We start from the raw sequence: 25,484 nt of genomic DNA on the forward strand, positions 1-25,484 counted from the left end.
AAAATTAATAACAAAAAAAAGGGGTATAAAGACCACTATGGGAGGGGGGGTATAAGGACCACTATGGGAGGGAGGGGGGGGATAAGGACCACTATGGGAGGGAGGGGGGGGATAAGGACCACTATGGGAGGGAGGGGGGGGATAAGGACCACTATGGGAGGGAGGGGGGGGATAAGGACCACTATGGGAGGGAGGGGGGGGATAAGGACCACTATGGGAGGGAGGGGGGGTATAAGGACCACTATGGGAGGGAGGGGGGGGTAAAAGGACCACTATGGGAGGGAGGGGGGGTATAAGGACCACTATGGGAGGGAGGGGGGGGATAAGGACCACTATGGGAGGGAGGGGGGGATAAGGACCACTATGGGAGGGAGGGGGGTATAAGGACCACTATGGGAGGGAGGGGGGTATAAGGACCACTATGGGAGGGAGGGGGGTATAAGGACCACTATGGGACGGAGGGGGGGGATAAGGACCACTATGGGAGGGAGGGGGGGGGGATAAGGACCACTATGGGAGGGAGGGGGGGTATAAGGACCACTATGGGAGGGAGGGGGGGGATAAGGACCACTATGGGAGGGAGGGGGGTATAAGGACCACTATGGGAGGGAGGGGGGTATAAGGACCACTATGGGAGGGAGGGGGGTATAAGGACCACTATGGGACGGAGGGGGGGGATAAGGACCACTATGGGAGGGAGGGGGGGGGATAAGGACCACTATGGGAGGGAGGGGGGGTATAAGGACCACTATGGGAGGGAGGGGGGGTATAAGGACCACTATGGGAGGGAGGGGGGGTATAAGGACCACTATGGGAGGGAGGGGGGTATAAGGACCACTATGGGAGGGAGGGGGGGGGATAAGGACCACTATGGGAGGGAGGGGGGGATAAGGACCACTATGGGAGGGAGGGGGGGGATAAGGACCACTATGGGAGGGAGGGGGGGATAAGGACCACTATGGGAGGGAGGGGGGTATAAGGACCACTATGGGAGGGAGGGGGGTATAAGGACCACTATGGGAGGGAGGGGGGTATAAGGACCACTATGGGACGGAGGGGGGGGATAAGGACCACTATGGGAGGGAGGGGGGGGGGATAAGGACCACTATGGGAGGGAGGGGGGGTATAAGGACCACTATGGGAGGGAGGGGGGGGATAAGGACCACTATGGGAGGGAGGGGGGTATAAGGACCACTATGGGAGGGAGGGGGGTATAAGGACCACTATGGGAGGGAGGGGGGTATAAGGACCACTATGGGACGGAGGGGGGGGATAAGGACCACTATGGGAGGGAGGGGGGGGGATAAGGACCACTATGGGAGGGAGGGGGGGTATAAGGACCACTATGGGAGGGAGGGGGGGTATAAGGACCACTATGGGAGGGAGGGGGGGTATAAGGACCACTATGGGAGGGAGGGGGGTATAAGGACCACTATGGGAGGGAGGGGGGGGGATAAGGACCACTATGGGAGGGAGGGGGGGATAAGGACCACTATGGGAGGGAGGGGGGGTATAAGGACCACTATGGGAGGGAGGGGGGGGGTATATGGACCACTATGGGAGGGATGGGGGGGATAAGGAACACTATGGGAGGGAGAAAGGGGATAAGGACCACTATGAGAGGGAGGGGGTGGGATAAGGACCACTATGGGAGGGGAGGGGGAAGTAAGGACCACTAGGGGAGGGGAGGGTAAGGACCACTAGGGGAGGGGTGAGTCAGGACCACTGGGGGGGGGAGTGAAGGAACACGGGGGTGGGGAGGTAAGGACCACTGAGGGAGGAGGAGGGGAAGTCAGGACATATGGGGGGGGGAGGGGGCGGCAAAAAATGTTTTGCCTACGGCGGCAAATATCCTTGCACCGGCCCTGCACACACTGCATTCATACACACACACTGCATTCATGCACACACACGCTGCACTCATACACACACTGTAAATAAATATTCAATTAATATATTTTTTTTTAGGATCTAATTTTATTTAGAAATTTACCAGTAGCTGCTGCATTTCCCACCCTAGTCTTATACTCGAGTCAATAAGTTTTCCCAGTTTTTTGGGATAAAATTAGGGGCCTCGGCTTATATTTGGGTCGGCTTATACTCGAGTATATACGGTAAGTGATGGAATACACCCATAGTTATTAAAGCACCACTTCAGCTTAATGAAGTGGTCTGGGTGCCAGGTCCAGCTAGGATTAACCCTTTCTTCTATAAACATAGCATTTTCAGAGAAACTGCTATGTTTATAATAGGGTTAATCCAAACTCTAGTGGCTAGAGGCGCTTCCGCGTTTCTCACTGTGATTTTCAAAGTGAGAAGACGCCAGCATCCATAGGAAAGCATTGAGAATGCTTTCCTATGGACTGGCTGAATGCGCGTGTGGCTCATGCCGCGCATGCGCATTCAGCAGATGACAACAAGGAGGAGAGTCCCCCGCCCGGCGCTCGAAAAAGAGGTAAATTTAACCCCTTCCATCCCCTAGAGCCTGGCGGGAGGGGAACCCTGAGGGTGCGGGCACCCTCAGGGAACTATAGTGCCAGGAAAAGGAGTATGTTTTCCTAGCACTATAGTGGTCCTTTAAAATAGCTTAGTGGTGTATTAGCAAAACCATTAACAGATTTATTTAACATTGTTAACAATCATTGTTAACAGGAGTAGTCCTAGAAGATTGGAAGTTAGCGAATGTTGTGCCCATTCACAAGAAAGGTAGTAGGGAGGAGTCAGGCAACTATAGGCCAGTAAGCCTTACTTCAGTAGTGGGGAAAGTAATGGAAACCATGTTAAAGGATAGGATTGTTGAACATCTAAAAACACATGGATTTCAAGATCAGAGACAACATGGGTTTACTTCAGGGAGATCATGCCAAACTAATCTTATTGATTTTTTTTTGATTGAGTAAAATAATGGATCAGGGTGGTGCAGTAGACATTGCTTACCAAGATTTCAGTAAAGCTTTTGACACTGTTGCACATAGGCTTATCAATAAACTGCAATCTTTAAGTTTGGTTTCCAATATTGTTGAATGGGTGAGGCAGTGGCTAAGTGACAGGCAACAGAGGGTTGTAGTCAATGGAGTGTATTCGAAGCTTGGGCTTGTCACCAGTGGGGTACCTCGGGGTTCTGTACTTGGACCCATTCTCTTTAATATTTTTATTAGTGATATTGCAGAATGTTTTGATGGTAAGGTATGTCTTTTTGCTTATGATACTAAGATATGTAACAGGGTTGATGTTCCAGGAGGGATAAGATAAATGGCAAATGATTTAGGTAAACTGGAAAAATGGTCAGAGTTGTGGCAACTGACATTTAATGTGGATAAGTGCAAGATAATGCATCTTGGACGTAAAAACCCAAGGGCAGAGTACAGAATATTTGATAGAGTCCTAACCTTAACATCCGAGGAAAGGGATTTAGGGGTGATTATTTCTGATGACTTAAAGGTAGGCATGCAATGTAATAGAGCAGCAGGAAATGCTAGCAGAATGCTTGGTTGTATAGGGAGAGGTATTGGCAGTAGAAAGAGGGAAGTGCTCATGCCATTGTACAGAACACTGGTGAGACCTCACTTGGAGTATTGTACGCAGTACTGGAGACCGTATCTCCAGAAGGATATTGATACCTTGGAGAGAGTTCAGAGAAGGGCTACTAAACTGGTTCATGGATTGCAGGATAAAACTTACCAGGAAAAGTTAAAGGATCTTAACATGTATAGCTTGGAGGAAAGATGACACAGGGGGATATGAAACATTTAAATACATAAAGGGAATCAACACAGTTGTTTTCAGTAATTTTAAACCGCTATATGTTGAGGGTACACTTTCAGTCCTATAGGTGTGTGTGTTTTGTTACGATTGCGTAACTGGATAATTTTTGACCTCCCCAGGTCAGCTTCTTGTTGATCTAGTAGAATGCAAATAGTGTGCCTCATCAAAGCAAGGTATGCCTGGAAGGGAAGGTGTGTTTGTAATGGCAAATAGTAGCATAGTTAATTAAGTTCACGACCTGGCAAACCCCTATATTGAACTAGCACTTGGTAATTGGATCACCTGGTAGATTATTATTTTCCAGAATAAATAAGACTGCATTTCGCAAAGCTGCAAACTGGCTCCTGAATAATAATTTTAACTATCCATATGGAATTCTATCATGGAGAAGAGGGTTGGCACCATTGCTGCAGCAGGGATATGGCGGAAGGAGTAAGGTTGTGTGCAGTCCCATGTGCTTAATTAAATTGCCCATATCCTTACTCCTCATTGTTGCTTGTTTTTGCTACTGGTTATTAGGGCCTACTGTACTCAGACTTTTAATTACTCGGAGTCGGCACACTAGGTAGATGAATGCTGGGGGCAGTGCAGCAATACAGGTCTAGAGTGTAGTCAACATCTCTGTTATCTAGGGACTCTCAACTTACTTTTTTAATGGGCACTCAAATTTTGTACGGGGTGGTAGCTCAGGAAACAATTTTAATTGCTAGAGTAGAGATGCACCAACATTTTCAGCCGAAAATGGGCCTATCTGAAAACGGATCAAATTTGCCGAAATTTTAATTTTTTTTATTTTTATTTTTTTAACATATTTCTTTTTTTTTTTATTTTGGTATTGCATAGTTTAACAGACATGCTTGCATTAACAATTCAGATGATTATATATCACAATGCAAGATAGTAATGATAACATGAAAAGTCAAGAATACTGCAGTTGGGACGAGGGGAGAGAGAACATTTTGGGACGGGAGGGGGGAAAGAACATTTTGGAACGGGGAGAGGGGGAAGAACATTTTGGGACAAGGGAGGGGGGGGGAGAACACTATGGGACAGGGGAGGGGGGGGGGGGAAGAACAATATGGGACAGGGGAGGGGGGGGGAAGAACACTATGGGACAGGGGAGGGGGGGGGGAAGAACACTATGGGACAGGGGAGGGGGGGGAAGAACACTGGGACAGGGGAGGGGGGGGGAAGAACACTGGGACAGGGGAGGGGGGGGGGGAAGAACACTATGGGACAGGGGAGGGGGGGGGGAGAACACTATGGGACAGGGGAGGGGGGGGAAGAACACTATGGGACAGGGGAGGGGGGGAAGAACACTGGGACAGGGGAGGGGGGGGGAAGAACACTATGGGACAGGGGAGGGGGGGAAGAACACACTGGGACAGGGGAGGGGGGGGAAGAACACTATGGGACAGGGGAGGGGGGGGAAGAACACTATGGGACAGGGGAGGGGGGGGAGAACACTATGGGACAGGGGAGGGGGGGGAAGAACACTATGGGACAGGGGAGGGGGGGGAAGAACACTATGGGACAGGGGAGGGGGGGGGAAGAACACTATGGGACAGGGGAGGGGGGGGGAAGAACACTATGGGACAGGGGAGGGGGGAGGAAGAACACTATGGGACAGGGGAGGGGGGAGGAAGAACACTATGGGACAGGGGAGGGGGGAGGAAGAACACTATGGGACAGGGGAGGGGGGAGGAAGAACACTATGGGACAGGGGAGGGGGGAGGGAGAACACTATGGGACAGGGGAGGGGGGAGGGAGAACACTATGGGACAGGGGAGGGGGGGGGGAAGAACACTATGGGACAGGGGAGGGGGGGGGAAGAACACTATGGGACAGGGGAGGGGGGGGGAAGAACACTATGGGACAGGGGAGGGGGGGGGGAAGAACACTATGGGACAGGGGAGGGGGGAACATTAATTGGAGGGGGCACTAAAAGAGAAGGGAAGTTTTTCATATTAGATTAATTGAATTCATTAGAAAGTCTAATATTAATAAAATGTTAGGGGAAAACTTTTTTTTGTAATTTTTTAAATCATTTAGGGGAAAAGTCATTTTCGGTTTGGGTTTTCGGCCAAGGCAATCACGAATTTTGGTTTCAGACTAGAATTTTCATTTCAGTGCATCCCTACTAGAGAGCCATTCTTCACCAGTCTTCAGGCGAAGTATATATAACAATTTATGCAACTAAAACGTAATGTAGAACAAGAACAATGTATCTTATCTACACAGATTGATTACTTAACACATTTATTGTAGTTTAAAACTTGTCATTACCAGGAGTATGATTACTGTAGAGCTCTGTTATACACTCAGACAAAACCAACAATATGGAGCTCCTAGAAAATACATCGGGATAGAAAAGAGGGACTAGAGGAATTTGGATATAAAATAGACCGTCCCTCCTAAATGGGGACACTTCGGAGGTATAGCATAACGCCTTCATTAGACCTTAACCTATGTCCGAGCATTCACCAAAGTGCTGGAGAATATAGAGCCACTAAACTAATTCATTCAAACACATGGATTTGGCAGCTTCATGGGTTGGCCTATGGTGCTTTTTAGTATTTACAAGGTTAACAAAATTTTTAATTCTTGGCCATTTGAAGTGAATTTCAAATTTTAGTCCGAAACAGTTGAATTGGATGAGTTCCTATGTATACATGATGTATTCGCAAGCCTACGCAGTCACAGCATTGACTCGAAACTTTGGAAATGAATGCATAGAGTGGAATTACTGTATGTCTCTGTAACCTATGGTGTAGTGTTCATCTTTCAGTTTTTAGTTATTTTATTTTCATGTAACTGGCAAACACCATATTGTTTGAGAGTATCGGTAATGTTGTCCTAAGCATGGTCTGTGTGGTCATATATTACTTTTGAACCCACACGTAGTGAGAATTTAGCCCAGGCAAATAAAAATTCAGCAACTTTAGGGCCTGGCAGGTATTGTAGGACTTACAGTTTTAGGCCCAATGGCGGGGTTAGTCGTATGTTGCGGACAACATGTCTCCTAAAGCTTTGCCAGCATTATGGCTGCACGAGCATGTTGGGAGATGTAGGTCACGACATCTCTAGCTCTGAAAGTTGCCTACCCCTGCCCTCTGGTATATGAAGAGATGTCTAAATGGACTTTGTACTTTTCATTTTATTTTTGCAATTTTTTCTTGCAGCACAGCTGATGCCAAATACAAGATGGCAAATAATTGCAGTACGATGAAACGATCTTAAAAAAATAATGCACTTTTGCACTTGTGTTTATACATAAACTTGAACAGAATAATTAATATTTAGATAAATTATTTCTGGTTTTTTTTTTTTTTTTTTAAATTCTTTATTTTTGATGTGCAGGCAGTTACAGGGTATAGACGTACGCCACAACAGCGTGTTTCAAGAGTTACATTAGTTAGGCTGCGGCATGAAAATTCGCACATTTTTGTATATTTTTATCAAGCTTGGGTAAACACGATACTATGCACATTTTTATTATGTCAGAAAAGACTGTCGATTAGGAGTCGTTGTATAAACATGTTGCTTTCAGGTAGAGTGGGTCAGTGGCTTCAATCAGTCACCCCAGGCCAGTAGTAGCAGGAGCCCCTGCGTGTATATAAAATCAGGCATTCTGGCAGTTTGCTGTGACATGTGTCTGTACAGTGCCTCATGTAGATGTTTAATGTCATCTGTGCCCCCCAGTCTGTGTGTATTTGCGTGGACATATCTGCTACTTGAATGTATGGTAGTGGTTGTCGGTGGTGTGAGGGATAAGAGCAATAAAAATAACAATAATAACAGCCCCCAAACGTCCAGTGACACCTGCACAATGAGGAACTCACGAGCACTGTAGTTGATAAGGTACCGTATATCTAGTTTCTCTGAGCGTCTCTGAACCGGCCCAAGGCAGTTGGTGTCAGAATGTATAGCCTCACGGCCCCGGCTGGACCTGAGAGAGTCCTGCTCTGTTGTCGGAGTAGACGGGAGTGAGGTATCAGGCATCAGGATGTGTTTTGTCCGTTTGTTCCTCCAGGTAGCCGTCCTGCTGTGGTAGGCTTGTTGCTTGAGGTCATCCGTCGGTTGGTGTTCGCCATATTGTAATGGCTGGATAATATTTGCAAGGGTCTGCCGTGGGCTGTTCTGTTGCAGGCTGTATGGTGGGCGAGCACTGGGTCGGTCCGCTACTGAGGGTGTCTCGCTGGGTAGAAGGTGCGGTCGCTCCGGGCAGGAATAGTCATTGTTTGACGTTCTGTCCCCTCACTCGCCTCTTAGAGCCGCCTGTGTCTCGTGCTGGTGGCTGGAGTGGTTGTGAGGATTGCCACGGGCTTTGTAGCATCCCCATGTGGCGGGACTGGACACCAGGAGCCGTCTTGCTGCCAATAGACACTAGGAGGGGGGTATTCTCTGTGCCGCTCACGCACATGTCGCCCGCCATTTTGGATGCAGGGGCTCCCCGGCCTTGTTAGAAGAGTCACGTCTGCCGGGTGAGGACCGGGATCACCCCCCCGGTCCATGGGGGGGGGGGAACGGAGCCGGATCCGCGCCGGTCTGAATCCCCAGCCAGGATCTGTGGTGCAGGATAGTGAGGCAGCGGCCGTCTGCCCCGCTCACCGCGAGAGAAGAAATTGTCTCCCCCAGGGGACTGAAGCTCAATGAGCCAGCCTCTCCCCGGGTCCAACAGTCCACTGGTTCTGGGCATCCGTGCTGTTGGTCCGATTTCGGCTGGAAATGCTCGTTTTTGTCGAGTTTTCAGCAGCGTTTTGCTGGAGCCGCTCTGATCTGCGGCCATCCAGCTTGGCGGTCCGGCCCCGCCCCAATTATTTCTGTTTTGCCGCATCCAGCACCGAGATATATTTGCCTTTATTGATGACTTTTTATTTTTTTCCTTGCAGAAACACTTTTTTTTTTATTTATTATTTTATTTTATACATAGCTATCTGGGAAAATTGTGCATTGTCTGACCATTGTGAGAAGCATTGGTGCTGCCAGACAGATTTTCCTCTCTAGTCGGTCCTCTAACACCTCTCCCCTCTGTCAGTCCTTACATTGGCTTCCTGTATCCTATAGGAGTCAATTCAAAGTGCTAACCCATACCTATAAAGCACTGACCAATTCTAGCCCCTCTAATATCTCATCACTGATCCATAGGTATGCCCCTTCTCGGTCTCTCCGCTCTGCCCGTGACCTTCTGTCCGCTGCCCGCACCCGTATGGCCAATTCATGCTTGCAGGACTTCTCGCGGGCGGCTCCCTTCCTATGGAATAGCCTACGACCACCAGACTCTCCCCTAGTCTTCAATCATTTAAGAAGTGCCTTAAAACTTCTCTCTCTTTAGGAAAGCTTATGGCCTCCCAGAGTAACGTCTACCTCGCATACCTGTCTCTTGCTCTCTCCTAAAGGGCAGCACTCTATTCTCTCCTCCAGCTCTGCTTCACTCCCACCTTATTTGATTGCTATTTCCTGTCCTATTGTGTTTTATACCCCACCTCCTCTAGACTGTAAGCTCGTTTGAGCTGGGTCCTCTTCAACCTATCGTTCTTGTAAGTTTTTGTAATTGTCTCATTTATTGTTAAATTTCCCCCTCTGATAATATTGTAAAGCGCTACGGATTATGCTGGCGCTATATAAATACCAATAATAATAATAATAATATTAGACTAATCTCTCTGTACCAAGGGTTTGCTTTGACACAATACGATTTCTTAAAGGTTGTATGAATGCATATGTGGGATAACATAGACCAGAGGGAGGTAGACCTCCCGCTATGAATCTTTCATGTACGTAAGTTTCCCTGTGATAAAGGATCAATGTTTTTATTTAAGTAAAAGGAGCAAACTGCTGAGACTGCAACATCAATCGGGGGCAGAATATTTGTTCTTTTTGCATAATCCTTTCAAAATAACTCTTGGCAATACTGAAAAAGGGGAACATGTTATGATTACTTGTGATCTAAAAATAGATAGAAAAAAATTATTTGCTTTGCAATTGCTACAAAATATTTTTGTTTTTATTATATTAATTCTTAATGTACAGATTCCCTTTGTCCATCTATTGGCAAAGATGATCGCTCACTTTTCTAATTTTTCCATTCTTATTTCCACAACGTGGTGTACTTAGGGTATGGCAGCTAGGACACGTCCCCTGGGTTCATCTTGAAGGGGACGCCACTGTGTCACTTTGTTTTATTCTTTTAGCCCAGCTGGAAGGATCAGAACTAGTAGTGTCTGTTTTGCACCTCCGGCGGGTGCAGAACTCCGTAATCGCTCCATTGCGTTCCGGTGCTTTCTGGTGAGTCAGAGCATGCGATGGATGTTCCCGGCGACGCATGTACTTCTGAGTTGCTGAGTGCCGAACTGCAAAGAAACCGTTACCGAGGTCTGCATCCGCCAGTGGTGCAAACCTCACACTCCCCACACTCAGGAAACCCGCTACACCACCAGGCAGAGTTAACCGCCCCCACTTGCTGGATCACCAGAGAGTATGCCCCTCCCATTGGACCACCAGGTATAATACCTCCCTTCTTTTAAGAAAGCAGAGCTATACAGAGCACCACTACACAAATTACATACCGCCAGCACACACCACACGCGCACACACACCTTACATACAGCTTGTATTTTTTGTAGCTGATTTTATGGTAAAATTATCTAAAAGAAAGGTGTCAGATATTTGCTATTTTCAATAGATACGCCTCTGTGTCCACAACCTGTGTTTGATACCCTTTTTCTAATGCTTCTATCCAACTCTGTTCAACGTTCTCCCTACCCAACTTTTTCCTCATCAACTCATGCAATCCACATATTCAGCAAAAAACTTTGTCCCAAAGTCAAGTTGCCTTTTCTGACCCCAGCTGACCTGCTCCTTGCCAGTCTTACTGTGTTCAACTCATCTGACCTTATTATATATGTTTTTTTGTCTTATCGCCGTCGGTGACTGCAGTTACTAATCTTTGTAAAGCACCCTTGAGAAGTTTGTTATATAAGACTTCCCTGCTTAGTTTAATGACTGTGTTTTTATGTCAATCTCTTGACTTTGATCGCCTAACCTTGGGACTGTGGGGCTTTTCCAACTGTTTTCCCATAAAACCTATGCATTATCCATTACTCTCCTCAAATATGCACGTTTCAATCTCAAATCTCATTGCATCCCTTCCAGACCATATGCTGACACTTCCCAGTCGTGTTGTTTCCTGTGCAGAGATACGTTCAAATTTCACATCGAGTCAAAACCCAGAACATAAACAAGCTTAGAGCATATTCATTTTCATAAACAGGAACTTTTTTTGTTTGTTTGTTTTTTTTAGATTGGAGAAATCAAGCAATTGCACTTTAATATTTCCCCCCAAAAAAATTCAATTAACAAGTGAGATCCGTTTTATAGTTTAGGGGTTCTTTCAACTGTTGGACATTATTATTATTATTATATATATATATATATATATATAGTATACTGAAAAAAGGCTTGCACTCACGGTCTGTATCTGGGTAAAATATTTCTTCTTTATTCCAATATTCTTAAAACATAATTCTAGTCATCAACGTTTCAGCCATCTCTCGTGGCTTTCATCAGGATCAGTTCAGTTTGCTAATATTTGAAAGTGTGTGTGCGGGGTACCAGTGGAATAAATATATATATATATATATATATATATATATATATATATATAATCTGTATGTTTTGTCAAAATAAAAAGGTCTTTATAATAATAAAGTATTTTACTGAGAAACTGCAGCTGTAGCTATTTTAGCAATAGACTAATCAAAAACAGGATGACTTCTCTGCTACAGATGGTGTTGTCTTGCTGTATTCCAGCTTATAGCCGTAGTTGCTTACCTAGTTTTGTCAATTATAATAGTCAAATGCATAGTTGGTTTTCTGTTATTTTTATTAACGTTTTTGTTACTTTTTTCAGCTTATTCCTGTTTTTACGCTGTTGGCAAGTTGGGCTGATTAGTACATTATGTTGTGGAAGCTATGGATTTCATAACTTGAGTTACTTCTGCTTTAAAGGGACACTATAGTCACCAAAACAACTTTAGCTTAATGAAGCAATTATAGACTGTAAGCTCGTTTGAGCCGGGTCCTCAACTACCTATTGTTCCTGTTACATTTTGTTATTGTCTCATTTGGTAAATTCCCCTCTTATTGTAAAGTGCTGCAGAATAAGCTATATAAATACCAATAATAATAATGATAAATAGTGTATAGATCATGCACCTGCAGTCTCGCTGCTCAATCCTACAATCTTCTAATTAGGAGTTAAATACCCTATTGGTTCTGTTTGTCACCCTAGCCACACCTTCCCTGGCTGTGACTCACACAGCCTGCATGAAAACAAAATGGTTTCACTTTCCATCAGATGTAATTTACGGTACTTTTAAAAGTTACTATCTCCTGCTCTGTAAATTAAACTTTCATTATATACATGAGGCTCCTGCAGGGTCTAGCAAGCTATTAGCAATGCAAGAGATCAGAAGTCTAAAATAAACAGAATTTACAATAAAGGAAGTATACAAATTAGATGACACTTTACAGGAAATGTTTAGGAAGGCTGTGTAAGTCACGTGCATGGAGATGTAACTAGGGCTACATAAACAAAGGGATTTAACTCCTAAATGTCAGTGAATTGAGCAGTGATGCTGCAGGGGCGTGATCTATACACCAAACTGCTTCATTAAAGGAGCACTATAGTGCCAGGAAAACAAACTTCTTTTCCTGGCACTATAGGGTTATTAGGTCTGCCCCTTTGCTGGGCTGAAGAGATTAAAACCCCTTCAGCCACTTACCTTTATCCAGCGCCGAGCTCCCTCGGCGCTGGTGACCTCTCCTCCCCCTGCCGACGTCGGCCCTGAATGCGCATGGACGTCCAGCGTGTCCTCAATGCGATTTTCTGATTGAGGGTTACAGAAGCGGCCTCTAGTGGCTGTCAGGTTGACAGCCACTAGAGTCTAGATTAACCCTCAATGTACACAACTGCTATGTTTACAGCTGCAGGGTTAAAACTAGGGGTACCTGGCACCCAGACCACTTCATTGAGCTGAAGTGGTCTGGGTGCCTATAGTGGTCCTTTAAGCTAAATTGTTGAAGTGACTATAATGTCCCTTTAACAAGCACTGTAATCATACTATATAATTATAAACAATATGTATATTACAATTTTTTTTTATATATATCTGAGTCAGCAGTGAGTCTGCATGCATGATGTTTTTCCTATAACGCCAAGCATCTCATCCCATACTCATTTAGTAGCAATGTGCGCAAACCGACTGCAGTATCCCAGATATATAAACTGTACATTTGCTTGCATGTTTTTCTAACACATTGTAGATCTGGCTTATCAGAAGTCTTGTCTTCTGTGCATGTTGTGGGTGATGCCATAATTTGGAAGTATACAGTAAAATTAAGCTACTGTGCCCTTCCCAATTGCAAAATAAGTGCATTGTTTATCCGCCTCGGACTACTCCTGCTGCAGTCTAATGAATCGCAGAATGTTGAAACAGCTGCTTGTCTGGTTTTCCTGTTAGCCTTTGAACTTGCCTGTGTCTGTGTAATTGGCCCAAGCCTCAGGAATCCATGTTTAAAGTGGATGTGGACCAAAAGATAACTAGCTCGGTCTTTATTTGCAAGATGCAATCTAAAATCCTTGGTTTCACATAATTGAGTTCAATCAACTTTTAATTACAACTCCTTATTTTATATTTATTTACGTGTGCTTATGTTAAACCTTTTATGGATCAATATTTCCATACAATTTAAAGCATATTCATAACCAATTATAAAATTATCAAATCTTGCTATTTTAAAAAGTTTGGAATATAAATATTTTCTGGTTTGCTAGAAGCCTACATCCTATTGGCTTGCTGCCAGCAAAGCTTGACGAACCTTTGTTTTTTGTTTTTTTCTTGTTTTTGTTTATTTGTCAATCTAAGCACATGGCTGCTGTACAATTGTTTCAATGTTGTTGTTTTTTTTTTTAAATTTTTTTTTTATTGTTCAATTAGTTTGGCCAATCGAACGATGCAGACAAACTCGTCAACAGGCTGGTGGAAGAATACAGCACCTCCGGACGTCTGGACAATATCACCCAAGTCATGAGTTTTCACCCGCAGTACCTAGAGTCCTTCCTACGTACCCAGTTTTACATGCTACGCATGGACGGGCCCCTACCGTACCATTACAGGCACTACATAGCAATTATGGTGGGTACTACAAGTATCATACTAATACATGCAACTGGTGGGATAAAACTATTGTTTTTAAAAACCTGCAAAAACAAAGACAAGAATATATAACCACTAACAATGCTATTTGGGCACCCACACTTAAAACAGTGTGCCCTCTATACACCAAACAATAAATTAGCAGAATATTAAGTGGGGTGAAACAAAATAAAAAAATCTCCTATGTAAAGGAGGTTATACAACCTTAAGAAACAATAAACCAGAAATCTAAAAAGGAAAAAACAAAAGCTACATAGGGTAATAGCGTCGGGTATCAATAAACCTGCATATCATAGATTGCACTCACAGAAACTTGGATATAGATAAGCCCGTCAGGGGAAAATCAGGATGGAGATCTCGCTGTATAGGAGGGATAAATGTCCTCTCAGGTGTGGTATGATTATATATATATATATATATTATAATGGAGAAGGAGAACACAAGATTGGATATGTAAAATGTATTCAAATTGCTCTTAAAAACACAGCTTAAAAATCAGCATATCTCTGCATCCAGCGGATCCTGGTGATGTGAATCACTTCAGAAGCTGGTAGGTTTTCAGGAGCAGCAATAATAATAAAATTAATTAAAATAAACGTGCCAAGACATATCCGGAATCTTAAGATGCTATCCAACGCATTTTGTCTGTCTTGACTTCTACCTACATATCCCTGAAGAAGTCCAGACAGACGAAACGCACTGGATATCATCCTAAGATTCCGGATTTATTTGTCTTGGGACGTTTATTTTAATTTATTTTATCATTGGTGCAATTTGAATAAATGTAATATTTTACATATACAATCTGCACTATCTCCATTATAAGCAGAGAATCATACCACACCTGAATGGGCACGTATACCTCCTATACTGTGAGATCTCCATCCTGATTTTCTCCTGACTGGCTTATCTATATCCAAGTCTGTGAGTGCAAGCTATGATATGCAGGTTTATTGATACCCGACGCTATTACCCTATGTAGCTTTTGTTTCTTCCTCTTTAGATATCTGGATATATCTGGTTTATTGTTTAAGATTTTTTTAAAACCTGTTTGAATGCATAATGCAGGGCATATTTAACCCTTTAGGAAGAATTTCACGCGATTCTGTGCATTATTGAGTTAAACCATTTTGGCCTTGATACCCTTTTACACAGTCTTGCTCTAATGACGTATACTGTGACTAGATACATACAAAGGCGGGCAACAGACAATTCCTTCCCAGGTGCCAAAAAACCCAGGTACACCATTAAACATAGCTTAACAAAAATATACCTGGGAGATCTTGACACTTTTGAGGTAACTGCGATGTCACCAACGTCTGGTTATACTTCAGTTTTTGTATTTTTCCATACATCTCCAAGCACAGTATTGCATTTTCACAGTAACTATTGTAACCTTGATATGGGCTAATGCAGGATAAAACACGGCCATTAGCTGCTTTCTCCGTCACACTTACTGATAAGGACACAGTGTCTTTGTCACCGTACTGATTATTGCAGACTTTGATACAGTGTCATCGTCGCATCTCCCTCTGCAAAGAAAAAACAAATAAGCCTACATAATAACATACAAAAAAAAAAAAAAATCCAGTTACATAAATTAATTTCTCCTATCGCTTACTTATTAATCTTTTTTTTATTTTTTTCCCCTCCAAGGCCATCAAACCTCAACCTACCACAAATTTAAATATACAAGTATAGATCTGTATTTGTTCTAAACCAAAAGCCTTGCCTCACTTATTCGAACTCTCACTTTTGCCCCATTGTGGGACTTCAGGCTGAATGGCTATTATGAGATGCACAGGACTATTCACTAAGCTAAGAATCCATGTGAGTTTTAAATTTAAGGCCATAGTAGCCAAACCGGAAATATTCTCCAATTTGGCTATGCTGGCAGTTTGGCTATTTTGGCCTTAAATGAACACTTTGAACACAAACATGTATTCCTGACAAACTTCGAGAACTGTATAAACTAAACTAAAATTGGCCACTAAAGATACTATTTAATCTCTCTGTATCTGTGTCAGCTTGGGGGTTGTGTGCTAAGGAAATGGACAGAGGCACACATATTGTAATACACAGACACAGGACTTGCTTTGTTTGTGCACATTAGAAATCCACAGATTGAGCGCACAGTACAGAAATACTCTCATTGAATAATACATTTACTTCTGTCCTCGTCATTTATTCAGTATTCTGGTTTTATTTCACACAGGCTGCTGCCCGGCATCAGTGCACATATTTGATAAACTTGCATGTCGACGAGTTTCTGAATACTGGGGGATCATCTGAATGGCTAAAAGGTTTGCAATATGTACCTCAGAGGCTAAAAAATCTCAACGAAATAAACAAAATTCTGGCACACAGACCATGGTTAATAACAAAAGAGCACATACAGGTACACACTTGCCTTATGACATGGCATTAACAGACGTGTTTTACGGTGAATGTTTAGTTTATCTGTGCCGTTTGCTAGTTTGTCTGTTGATAATTTATTTTACTAGGGGATCGCCTTGGTTAAAGGTTAATAATATTCCGTAAAAACAGCAAGGTTTATTTGCCTACAGAAAACATGCAAGATTAAGTTTTGTTTTAGTTTGTTTTGTTTATTTCTGTATTTTTAATTCTACAGTAAATTTTTACCAAAATAAATAGGGATACATCATTTTTGTTTCTTAGTTGAGGTGTCAAGTTTGAGAGAATATTTATTTTACCTGGTTTAAAAGAAGCTGGGGTATCCCATGGTCAATGGTTTAGGTCATTGACTAAACCAGGAGTCCTCAAACTCCGGCCCCCCAGATGTTGCTGAACTACAACTCCCATGATTCTTTGGCTGTCTATGTAATTCAAAGAATCATGGGAGTTGTAGTTCAGCAACATCTGGAGGGCTGCCGTTTGAGGAACCCCGGACTAAACCAAAGTGCAAAAGTGTGTCAAACCTAGTTTGTCAGTGTCTCTCATAATTTTCTGCCAGCCATAAGACAAGTGAACATTATTGGAGTTATCAAACATCTGAAGAGCATGTCTACTAAACACCTCTGCCATAAGGGTTTGCGTCGGTATGCAAAATTTCGGTCGAAATCTTGGAGTTGAAAAATAGAAGTTACATTTTTTTTTCTCCCAGTCTAAATTTTTATAAATTGGATAACTCACTACAACTTGCAAGTTGGCAAAAAAAAAAAAAAAAAAAAAGAACCACATGAAGTTGTCTTAATCAAATAGTTGTAAATAAGATTTGTATTAATCAGCATTAATTCTTTGCAATAGATAAACATTTTTTTTTTTTTTATGTTTTAAGATTTGTATATGTAACAGTGTTTAGAAGAAGTAAAAATATATCACTGTGTGTCATTCCTTCTTTTAGTATAGGGCATTCAAAGACGCATAGAATAAGAAATATTAATAATACTCTAGTGTTGTGTCATTATCAAAGTTCAAAATGGTCAAACCAAATGCAACTATAAACAAAAATGAGTTGTTTGTATCTGTGATTCGTGTTTGTATCTGGCATGGCTCTCTCAGTTATTGTGATTTTCTATACATTCTTATCCCTCTTTAGAAACTGGTGAAGACCGGAGAGAATAACTGGTCACTGGCTGAGCTGGTACATGCCGTGGTACTGCTGGCTCATTACCATGCACTGGCGAGCTTCGTGTTTGGTAGTGGCATAAACCCAGAAAGAGACCCGGATGCATCAAATGGATTCCACCCGGTTGTGAAAAGCAAGCTTTGCGTTTGCGATCTTGCCAACGACAATAACATAGAAAACACAAGTCTTACGAGTAACAATATCGAGGTCAGTGGTGAGAAAATTAATCTTTTTTTTTTTTTTTTCTTCTTCCTTCTTAGCTTAATCTCCGTTCTACATCTGCAATATCCGCTTTTTCATAAAATTTTACCACCTGTTCTTTGAATTGAAATTGCAATTTTTAGCCTAAGCCTTATTTATCTTCCCCTTTGCTTTAGTGCTGGCTTTCACCATAGAGACACATTTCAATGCCAAGGTCCTATTCTATCACTCAACATCTTCTTTAGAAGGGACTGTAAAATAACAGACGTTGTTCCCTCCTCATACACCTTACAGCAGCATTTGTGGTCAAACTTTGAGGCTGCATTCGGACAACTAGTAGGAGAAGAGGAGGGAGCAAGGGCTCTGGCACACTGAGAGATGTCTTTTTACAGGTTGCAGTTGCAACCTACAATGTCCTCTATATTTCAGACGTGTTGTCTAGCTGTAATTTCTATATATGTATGTATTTTAACATTCTGGTGGCATTATTAGTTCGCTGTAATCAAAGAACTGCCATTGGCTTACATTTATTTATAAGCCAAGGTATTTAATGGTTTTCTTTTTTTTATTTATTTTTTATCTTGATTATGTGACAACTGATACTCTGCTTCTATGGTTTTTCTTAATAGAACCAGGCAGGAAATGGGTTTTACGAAAATCAAAATTTGAATTTTGTGAAAGTGACTATTTTTATTCATTCAGTCCCATGTATTGTTTGCATACACTAAAATTAAATCTGATAAAAAAAAAGTCTAATTGATTCTAATCATCAAAGTCTTTTAATGACTTTGCAACCAGTTATAAAAAAAAAAACCCTAACACAATGTAAAATGCAAGGTCTTAGGTTACCTGGTTATAATAAAACAGATCTGTTTGCTGTAGCTGTGTTTGTGTGCTATTGTATTCGCTTTTCTGGATATTTATTTTATATTCTGATGAGTTGGATAAGCTTTTTCGAGTGACACAATTTGCACATTTCCAGAATTTTGCCAAAAGGTAAGAGGTACATTTGCCAGGAGATACACACTTTTTTGCTCTTGTCTACAAAGTCCAGTCTCTACATCAATCTCACTAGCAGCCCGTGTACAGACCCCTGTATATAATAATAACCAATGGGTCATTTGTTTTGTAATTGGTAGCATACAAAGAGATATAGAACGCATACGTGTGTCCGGATAGAGGGGCACCTAAGGACTGCACTTTTGTCAGTCTTGATTTTAGCTGGATCCTTACCTAAAAGCAGTAACCTTATTTGATTTTCTTTATTGCTATTGATAGCTTGAAGTCTTCCATAGTACTAAGCTACCAGATGACATCAGGATGCAAATCGTTTTAAAAAAAAAAAAAAAAACCATTCGATTTTCATTTTTCTTTCATCTCCGAACAATACATCTGGATAGCCTAATTAATGGACTATATAATTTTATGTATGTTCACACACCCTACCAAGTCACGAATAGACTTGCAAATACAAGTACCACTGGTGACTGTCTCGTAATCCCAGCGATGAGGCAGAAGCAGTGGAGTATTTTAACGCATAATGCTGTACATGCTAATTTAGCAGTGGATGCAGATTAATCATCAAATACCATGTTTAAAAGGCAGGGATTTTGCTTTATTGCTATGCCCGTATTAACACGTTGCTTTACGCTGCAGGCGCCTCTCTCCATAAAGAAATCTCCAGCAGTCACATATTTCTCTAATTTTCTTAATCACCTCTAAGAGACGGGCTCTGTAACTCCCATTAGCTGTCTTGATTGACGTAAATGAGTGCTGCTACGAGGTGTCCAGTACATATTCGTTAGTCAGGACCCCATGCTGTTTTTCCTATTGGCAGTTTTTTCAATAAATAGTGATTTTAAAACAAACTTGCAAGATTTAGACAAGGTGCTCCATTTTCTCTTCAGCTGATTTGTCCTAAATTTACCACTCTTTTATCAGTTTACCCCAACATATACTTTGTGTTTAGCCCCTAGTGCACACATGTAGAACAAGAGTGTGTAAACGGATTCTTTAGCTGCTAATGCACTACAGTCCCAGTGAAAGAGCCTAAAGCCCTCTTCCAGCACAGAGAAAAAGGACATGACAAAAAAAACAGAAAAGGAGGTGGTGTGGGGGGGGGGGGGGGGGTGTTACTTTGATTAAAGTAAAGTGGCATGTAGCCGGTGTATATAGAGGGAAGTGATAAATCAATTCTGACCCATTTCCATGACTGCTTTTGACAATTGATTCAAGAGGGAGAATCGGTGCAACACAAGTACAAAAAAACTGCGTATGTCTGACCAACAGGGTAGCTGTAGATCCACAAAAGTTGCTGAACGATCTCCTGACCCACCCTGTATTGGTAGTCTGGGGGATTGTATTACATGTTATTGTTTTGTTCTACAGGACAGTAGGTAACACTAATGCCCCTGCCTTTAATTAGCAGAACATGGATTCGGAAAGTGAACTAGAGGCCCTGATGGAAAGAATGAAAAAGCTGCAGGAAGAGAAAGAAGAGGAGGAAGCATCCCAGGAGGAAATGGCCACTCGCTTTGAAAAAGAAAAGAAGGAAAGTCTTCTCGTTATTTCTGGAGGTAAACCGCTATTTATTTTATTTTTACCCTTCGTGGCTTTGTGTAAACGTGTGTAAACGTTTTGGCAATGCTAGACTTTAGGCTCATAAGTCCTCCGTTCATTTTGTACTAGTGTGTCTTTTATATTGTACTGTTTAGTTCCCTCATTTGTCCAGCGTTGCACTTTATAAATGGTAATATTATTTAGTCTTGTCATCCTATACATTTGCACCAGTGCTGTGTTTGGTTTTAGGTAATCTATCCATAATACCTGCTATACTTTTTTCCACATGCCTACTTTTACCAAACACAGATCAAGGTAACACTATTATTCTCTACTCTTAAAGGGATATGCTCTGAACCATAACCACTTCAGCTTATTTATGTAGTTGCAGTGCCATCCATGCAATATTATGTTTGATTAATTTGTCAGACTGACAAAATAGGGCTTGAATGCAAAGCTCATTGCCCCACTTACAAGCCCTGTTACTGAGAATCCCAGAAATCTCACTTCCCAGCTCACATAACTGTGACATTAGTATGTCACTGCTCCCCGGAAGGACACTTGAAAGTCGAAGACTGCCGCTGTCTCTCTGATTGGTTCTGGGGATGGCTACGGGTGCTCTTTATCGGTTGGCACATGGCATGGGGCAGTCTTTGTGCTTTCTCCCAAGGTGCAGCTCCTGGAAGTCTCCCCCCCACCTCCTTTCCCCCACACACGTACATCCTCAGTGCCAGGAACTCTCTGACAGAGCTTTAAAGGAGAGCTCAGAGCTCCGCCTACCTCTTTAGGCAGACAGTCCTATGTTGGAGTGCCCAGTGCAATAAGATGCGGTGCTTATAGTGCCTAGACTGGGCTGTTTAATATTTTTGATTCTTAAATGGAGTGAGGAGAAGTATCTTGTAAATGTAAATCCCTGTTTCGGCAAACTGAGCCTAGGAAATATTTGTGACCCCTTTCCCTTGTAAAATCGCATAAAAATAGGGATTGCCAGGGTGCAGCTGTGGGAACCAGATAGATCTGCAACTCAATCTCTATCTGTAAACCACAATTACAGAGCATTACTTGAGGCAGTGTTAAAAATTAAACCAGGCAGCATGCATTATCAGGAACGGCCAAAGCTGAGATCCCCAACTACAGCGTCCATGCCTAAAGAATTTTGGGAAACTAACAGATTATTAAAGAGGTGTGTGAAAAAGGGGGCTATCGTCAACAACCAGGTAAACTCTCAAACCTGGAAATATGACACACATAAACTTTGCTAAAAATGGAATGCCTAGTGAAATCAAATTAAATAGGAAATAAATATTATATAACCCCCAAAGCGTTTTGGGAGTAGGTGGTTCTTTTCTTTTGTTTGTGCTTTTGTTTTTTTAACGCTTCATAGAAATATTTAATATAAAATTTACAAATTTGATTCATGTTTGTTTGAAAATGTTGTCGTACCCAACTGCATTATATAAAAAGCATTTCAACAACTATTCTTCCAGGACATCAATGTCTAGTATATTATTTTGATTTATTTATTGTACTTTGTGCCATTAGCTGGCAAAGTTTCCTCTAAAGAGTCAGAGATCATGGCTGAGCGACGTCTTATCGAGATAGAACTGGCTGTTTCTAAACCATTAAGCTAACACCCTAACTGGCTGCAATGTTTACAGATCACACTGCTGATTTGTCTTACTTACACATTAAACATCAACATTTCTCAAAAACAGATTGAACAAGGCTGTAATTCCCAAGGACCAAAACTCTGAATTAAATCCCAAATTACTATTAGTCGGCTCGTATTCCAGGAATTCACTGATGACGATTGGAATATTGAATATATTGCTGTACAGGCAGAGCATAAATAATGCTGCAAGTTGCACGGATTTGGCCAGGTGTACACATGCATTCACTTAAACCATACGGGGCACAATATACCATAATGCTTAGCGTGGAGCAACATAAAGGACTGAGATATGAAGGGCTGTGAATTGTGGGAGCTGAAATCCAAGTTAAAATAAAATATCGGCTACATAATTGCAAGCTATTTGGATAGCACAATGTCCACATAATATGTGCCCATCTTATCATGTCATCTCTGTGTGATGTCCACTTTAAAGATAAATATTTTTTCTATTGGTGTTCCTTTTTCTCTCTCCCATTTAATGGAATTGAAATATGTATGTTGGTGATGCATGTCGGGAAGGTAAGTATAAAACAAACTTACCTCTGCTGCATATGTAGGTGAGGTACACAGTTGGTTTTTGTTTGTTTTTTCCCTAACAGACACTCTGTAATAATATTCTCTTGACATTAACTTTCCTTGATTTCATGCAAGGTCTTACCCCAGGGAATTATGGGACGTTTTTTTTAATTTGCATCACATGCCAGGCTGGGACAGAACAGCAAATTATTCAAAACCAATCCAAATGAAAAAAAAAAAAAAAAAAAAAAAAAAAAGCAGGAGTACCTTGTTACTCTTGTTCAAATGCTATTGTTTTTTTTTTTATTCTCTTCACTGCAAAAAAAATGGCATAAGTAAGTATGTAACAATAAAAGACAAAAGGTCAGAGAATTTTTTTTTTTTCCAAAGGAACTTCTCCTTTAACTAGTGCTAGTTGCCAGCTATCTCAGGCCATATGGCATTTTTATTTCTGAAGCATGCAGTCTGAGAATTACCACCAAGGTCAGATGCAGTCAGCCTGACGGTAATTAACTCCATGCAAGGTGGTTACACAATATAGCCACCTGCCTCTTCAGAAATAAACGACTCTCTCACTATAGATAAAGGAACTTTATTTGCCAAGTAAAACATTGTTAGAGATCTAGAGAAATGCCTAGTTACTGCAAATACTGGCTTTACTTCAGCCCTGATTCCCCCTGCCTACCTAGACTCCTATCTGTTGAATTGACGTTTCAGCCGCATCTTATAGCTGTATTTTTATTTATATCTCCAGTGATTAAGCTTTATGTTGCACGTGCTTTTAGATCCTTTATTTCAAGCTGATTAGTTTATTTAGTAAACACCAAATGGTAGTGAAATAAAAACTGCAAAATTACAGAATAGTAAAATTTTGGGTAAAAAAAGTGATGATATTGGAGAAATGTAAGCATCAAAGAGACTCCATATTCACCAAAACAACTTTATCTTAATGAAGCCGTTTTGGTGTGTAGATCATGCCTCACTGCTCAATTCTCTGCCATTTAGAAGCTAGATCACTTTGTTTATGCAGCCCTAGTCACACCTTGCAGTTTTCCTAAACACTTCCTGTAAAGAGTCATCTAATGTTTATACTTCCTTTATTGCAAATTCTGAAAGCAGGCATATGTCTCTGTTTTCTAATTCTATCCACAAACCGGTGCACTGCTACACATTTCCAATCCAGTTCTTTTGATGCTGACCAAGTCAATTTGACCCACCACTCTAAGCCCCTCTTACCTAAAGATCACTCTAAATCTGTTACATTACCGTATAATTATCTACCCTAAATCTGTCCCCCTCCATCCTTAAGTTTACCATAGCAGAATCTCTCAAGCAAATCTCACTGCTACCATGAATGCCTTTTGAAAATAACTAAGAAGACCATTTCAGTTTACAGTGTTTTTGGTTCTGTTAAAGGCAAACAGCAAACAGAAATATTTAACAATTTAAAAAAAAAAAAGATTTTGCAAACAGTTGAGCAAACTTGTTACAGCAATTTTATGTGTTTGAAGTTATTTATTTTTGTGTTGCAATTTTCCTTGGCCTCTTCTGACCTGCAATTTCTGCTTCTTTCAGCTTTCGATACTGATATGGTTTCTATGACAAATGCCTCTCGTTACATTGAGGATCCTGGGTTTGGCTATAAGGATTTTGCCAGACGTGGAGAGGAACATCTGCCTACATTCCGGGCACAGGTAGGTCCACTTTGTGTCCAGCTGTAATAATGGACATTTGCCACAAAATAAATCTGTACTTAAGTCTTTCAAATTAAGAAATGTAATCCCTGATACCAATGCAATGAAAAGTTATCATAGGAGCTACTTTATTTTATAGTCAAAGACTAAATTGACAAAACTTGACAAAAGGTTAAGCTTCATGTTTTGTCAGTTCCACCAGCCATCGATATTGTGGAGTTCCGATGTATGTTTTTCTTTGCATTGTTGAAGCCAGAGCGATTTTTTTTAAAAAAAATTTTCAGGTTAAGCTGTGCAGCTCTGGGATTCACTTACAAACATTACACATTTTGAGCTCATAGTAAAGGAGTGTGGGTTCTAAAGATAGTGTAGTCTTGCTCAGTAGGACCCATGGAAGGTTTCAATTTTGACTTTGCCAAGGTTGATTATGCAATATAGAAGCCATGTGATGCCATCTGTGCTACTAGCAGACACTTAGTGTTCGGTTTATTATTTATATTGTATCTGTTCAATTCAAAGCAATGTTCCCATTATTAAACCATGGATTCTTTTAATGTTGTGTAACAGGACTACTCTTGGGAAGATCATGGCTTTTCGCTCGTTAACAGACTTTACTCCGATATCGGACACCTACTAGACGACAAGTTCCGAATGGTCTACAATCTCACATATAACACAATGGCTACCCACGAGGATGTGGATACCACCATGTTAAGAAGAGCCTTATTTAATTATGTCCATTGTATGTTTGGGATCAGGTATGTGTTCCATGTATTACGACACACGTACAATTCTAGTAAAACAATATTCATCTCATCCTGTGGATTCTGACTGGGGTGTCATGCAACGGCCTGCACCTTAAGGTGTGCTTGGTAAAAGCATTGCAATCTAACTCTGCAGCAAAGCTATCAAATTCAAGAGCAGCCCATGGTTGACTCCTAATTGTAAAGACGAGCACATTTATTATGGATGTAAACCTGCAAGAGTTTTTTTTTTTTTTTTTTTTTTTTTTTTTTTTGGTTTTTTTTCTTTTTTCTAGCCCTCTTAAACCCTTGTATGAATTTGGTGTAGCCAAAAGGGTCAATGACAATTTGGCCATCCCAAACCGCTTACAGAGATTCAGTGTCCAAATTCTCTTATTCTCCCATGCTTGCAGCTTTTTATTGCGCAGTGTGTACTCTTGCTGTACAAATATTTGGGAATCTAATGATTGAAATTTCCTCTTTAGAACATCTTTAACAGGTGCTGAGTGTGACAGGGAATGCTAC

General features: G+C 41.6%; 1 protein-coding gene across 3 annotated transcripts in view; it reads left to right on the top strand.

Annotated features, from left to right (window-relative positions):
• Nucleotides 1-25,484, top strand: part of SESN3 (sestrin 3) — a 73,201-nt gene that overhangs the window by 42,573 nt on the left and 5,144 nt on the right. For 2 of the 3 annotated variants that reach the window (XM_063430585.1, XM_063430602.1), the window contains 6 exons: nt 13,767-13,964; nt 16,201-16,383; nt 17,545-17,781; nt 20,201-20,351; nt 24,098-24,216; nt 24,784-24,974. In XM_063430585.1, the coding sequence (XP_063286655.1) occupies nt 13,767-13,964; nt 16,201-16,383; nt 17,545-17,781; nt 20,201-20,351; nt 24,098-24,216; nt 24,784-24,974 (1,079 nt within the window). The remainder of the gene's footprint in view (nt 1-13,766; nt 13,965-16,200; nt 16,384-17,544; nt 17,782-20,200; nt 20,352-24,097; nt 24,217-24,783; nt 24,975-25,484) is intronic. The other variant, XM_063430594.1, reaches the window with a different exon arrangement.

This window comes from Pelobates fuscus, chromosome 1 (assembly GCF_036172605.1).
Source record: "Pelobates fuscus isolate aPelFus1 chromosome 1, aPelFus1.pri, whole genome shotgun sequence".
Taxonomy (NCBI): domain Eukaryota; kingdom Metazoa; phylum Chordata; class Amphibia; order Anura; family Pelobatidae; genus Pelobates; species Pelobates fuscus.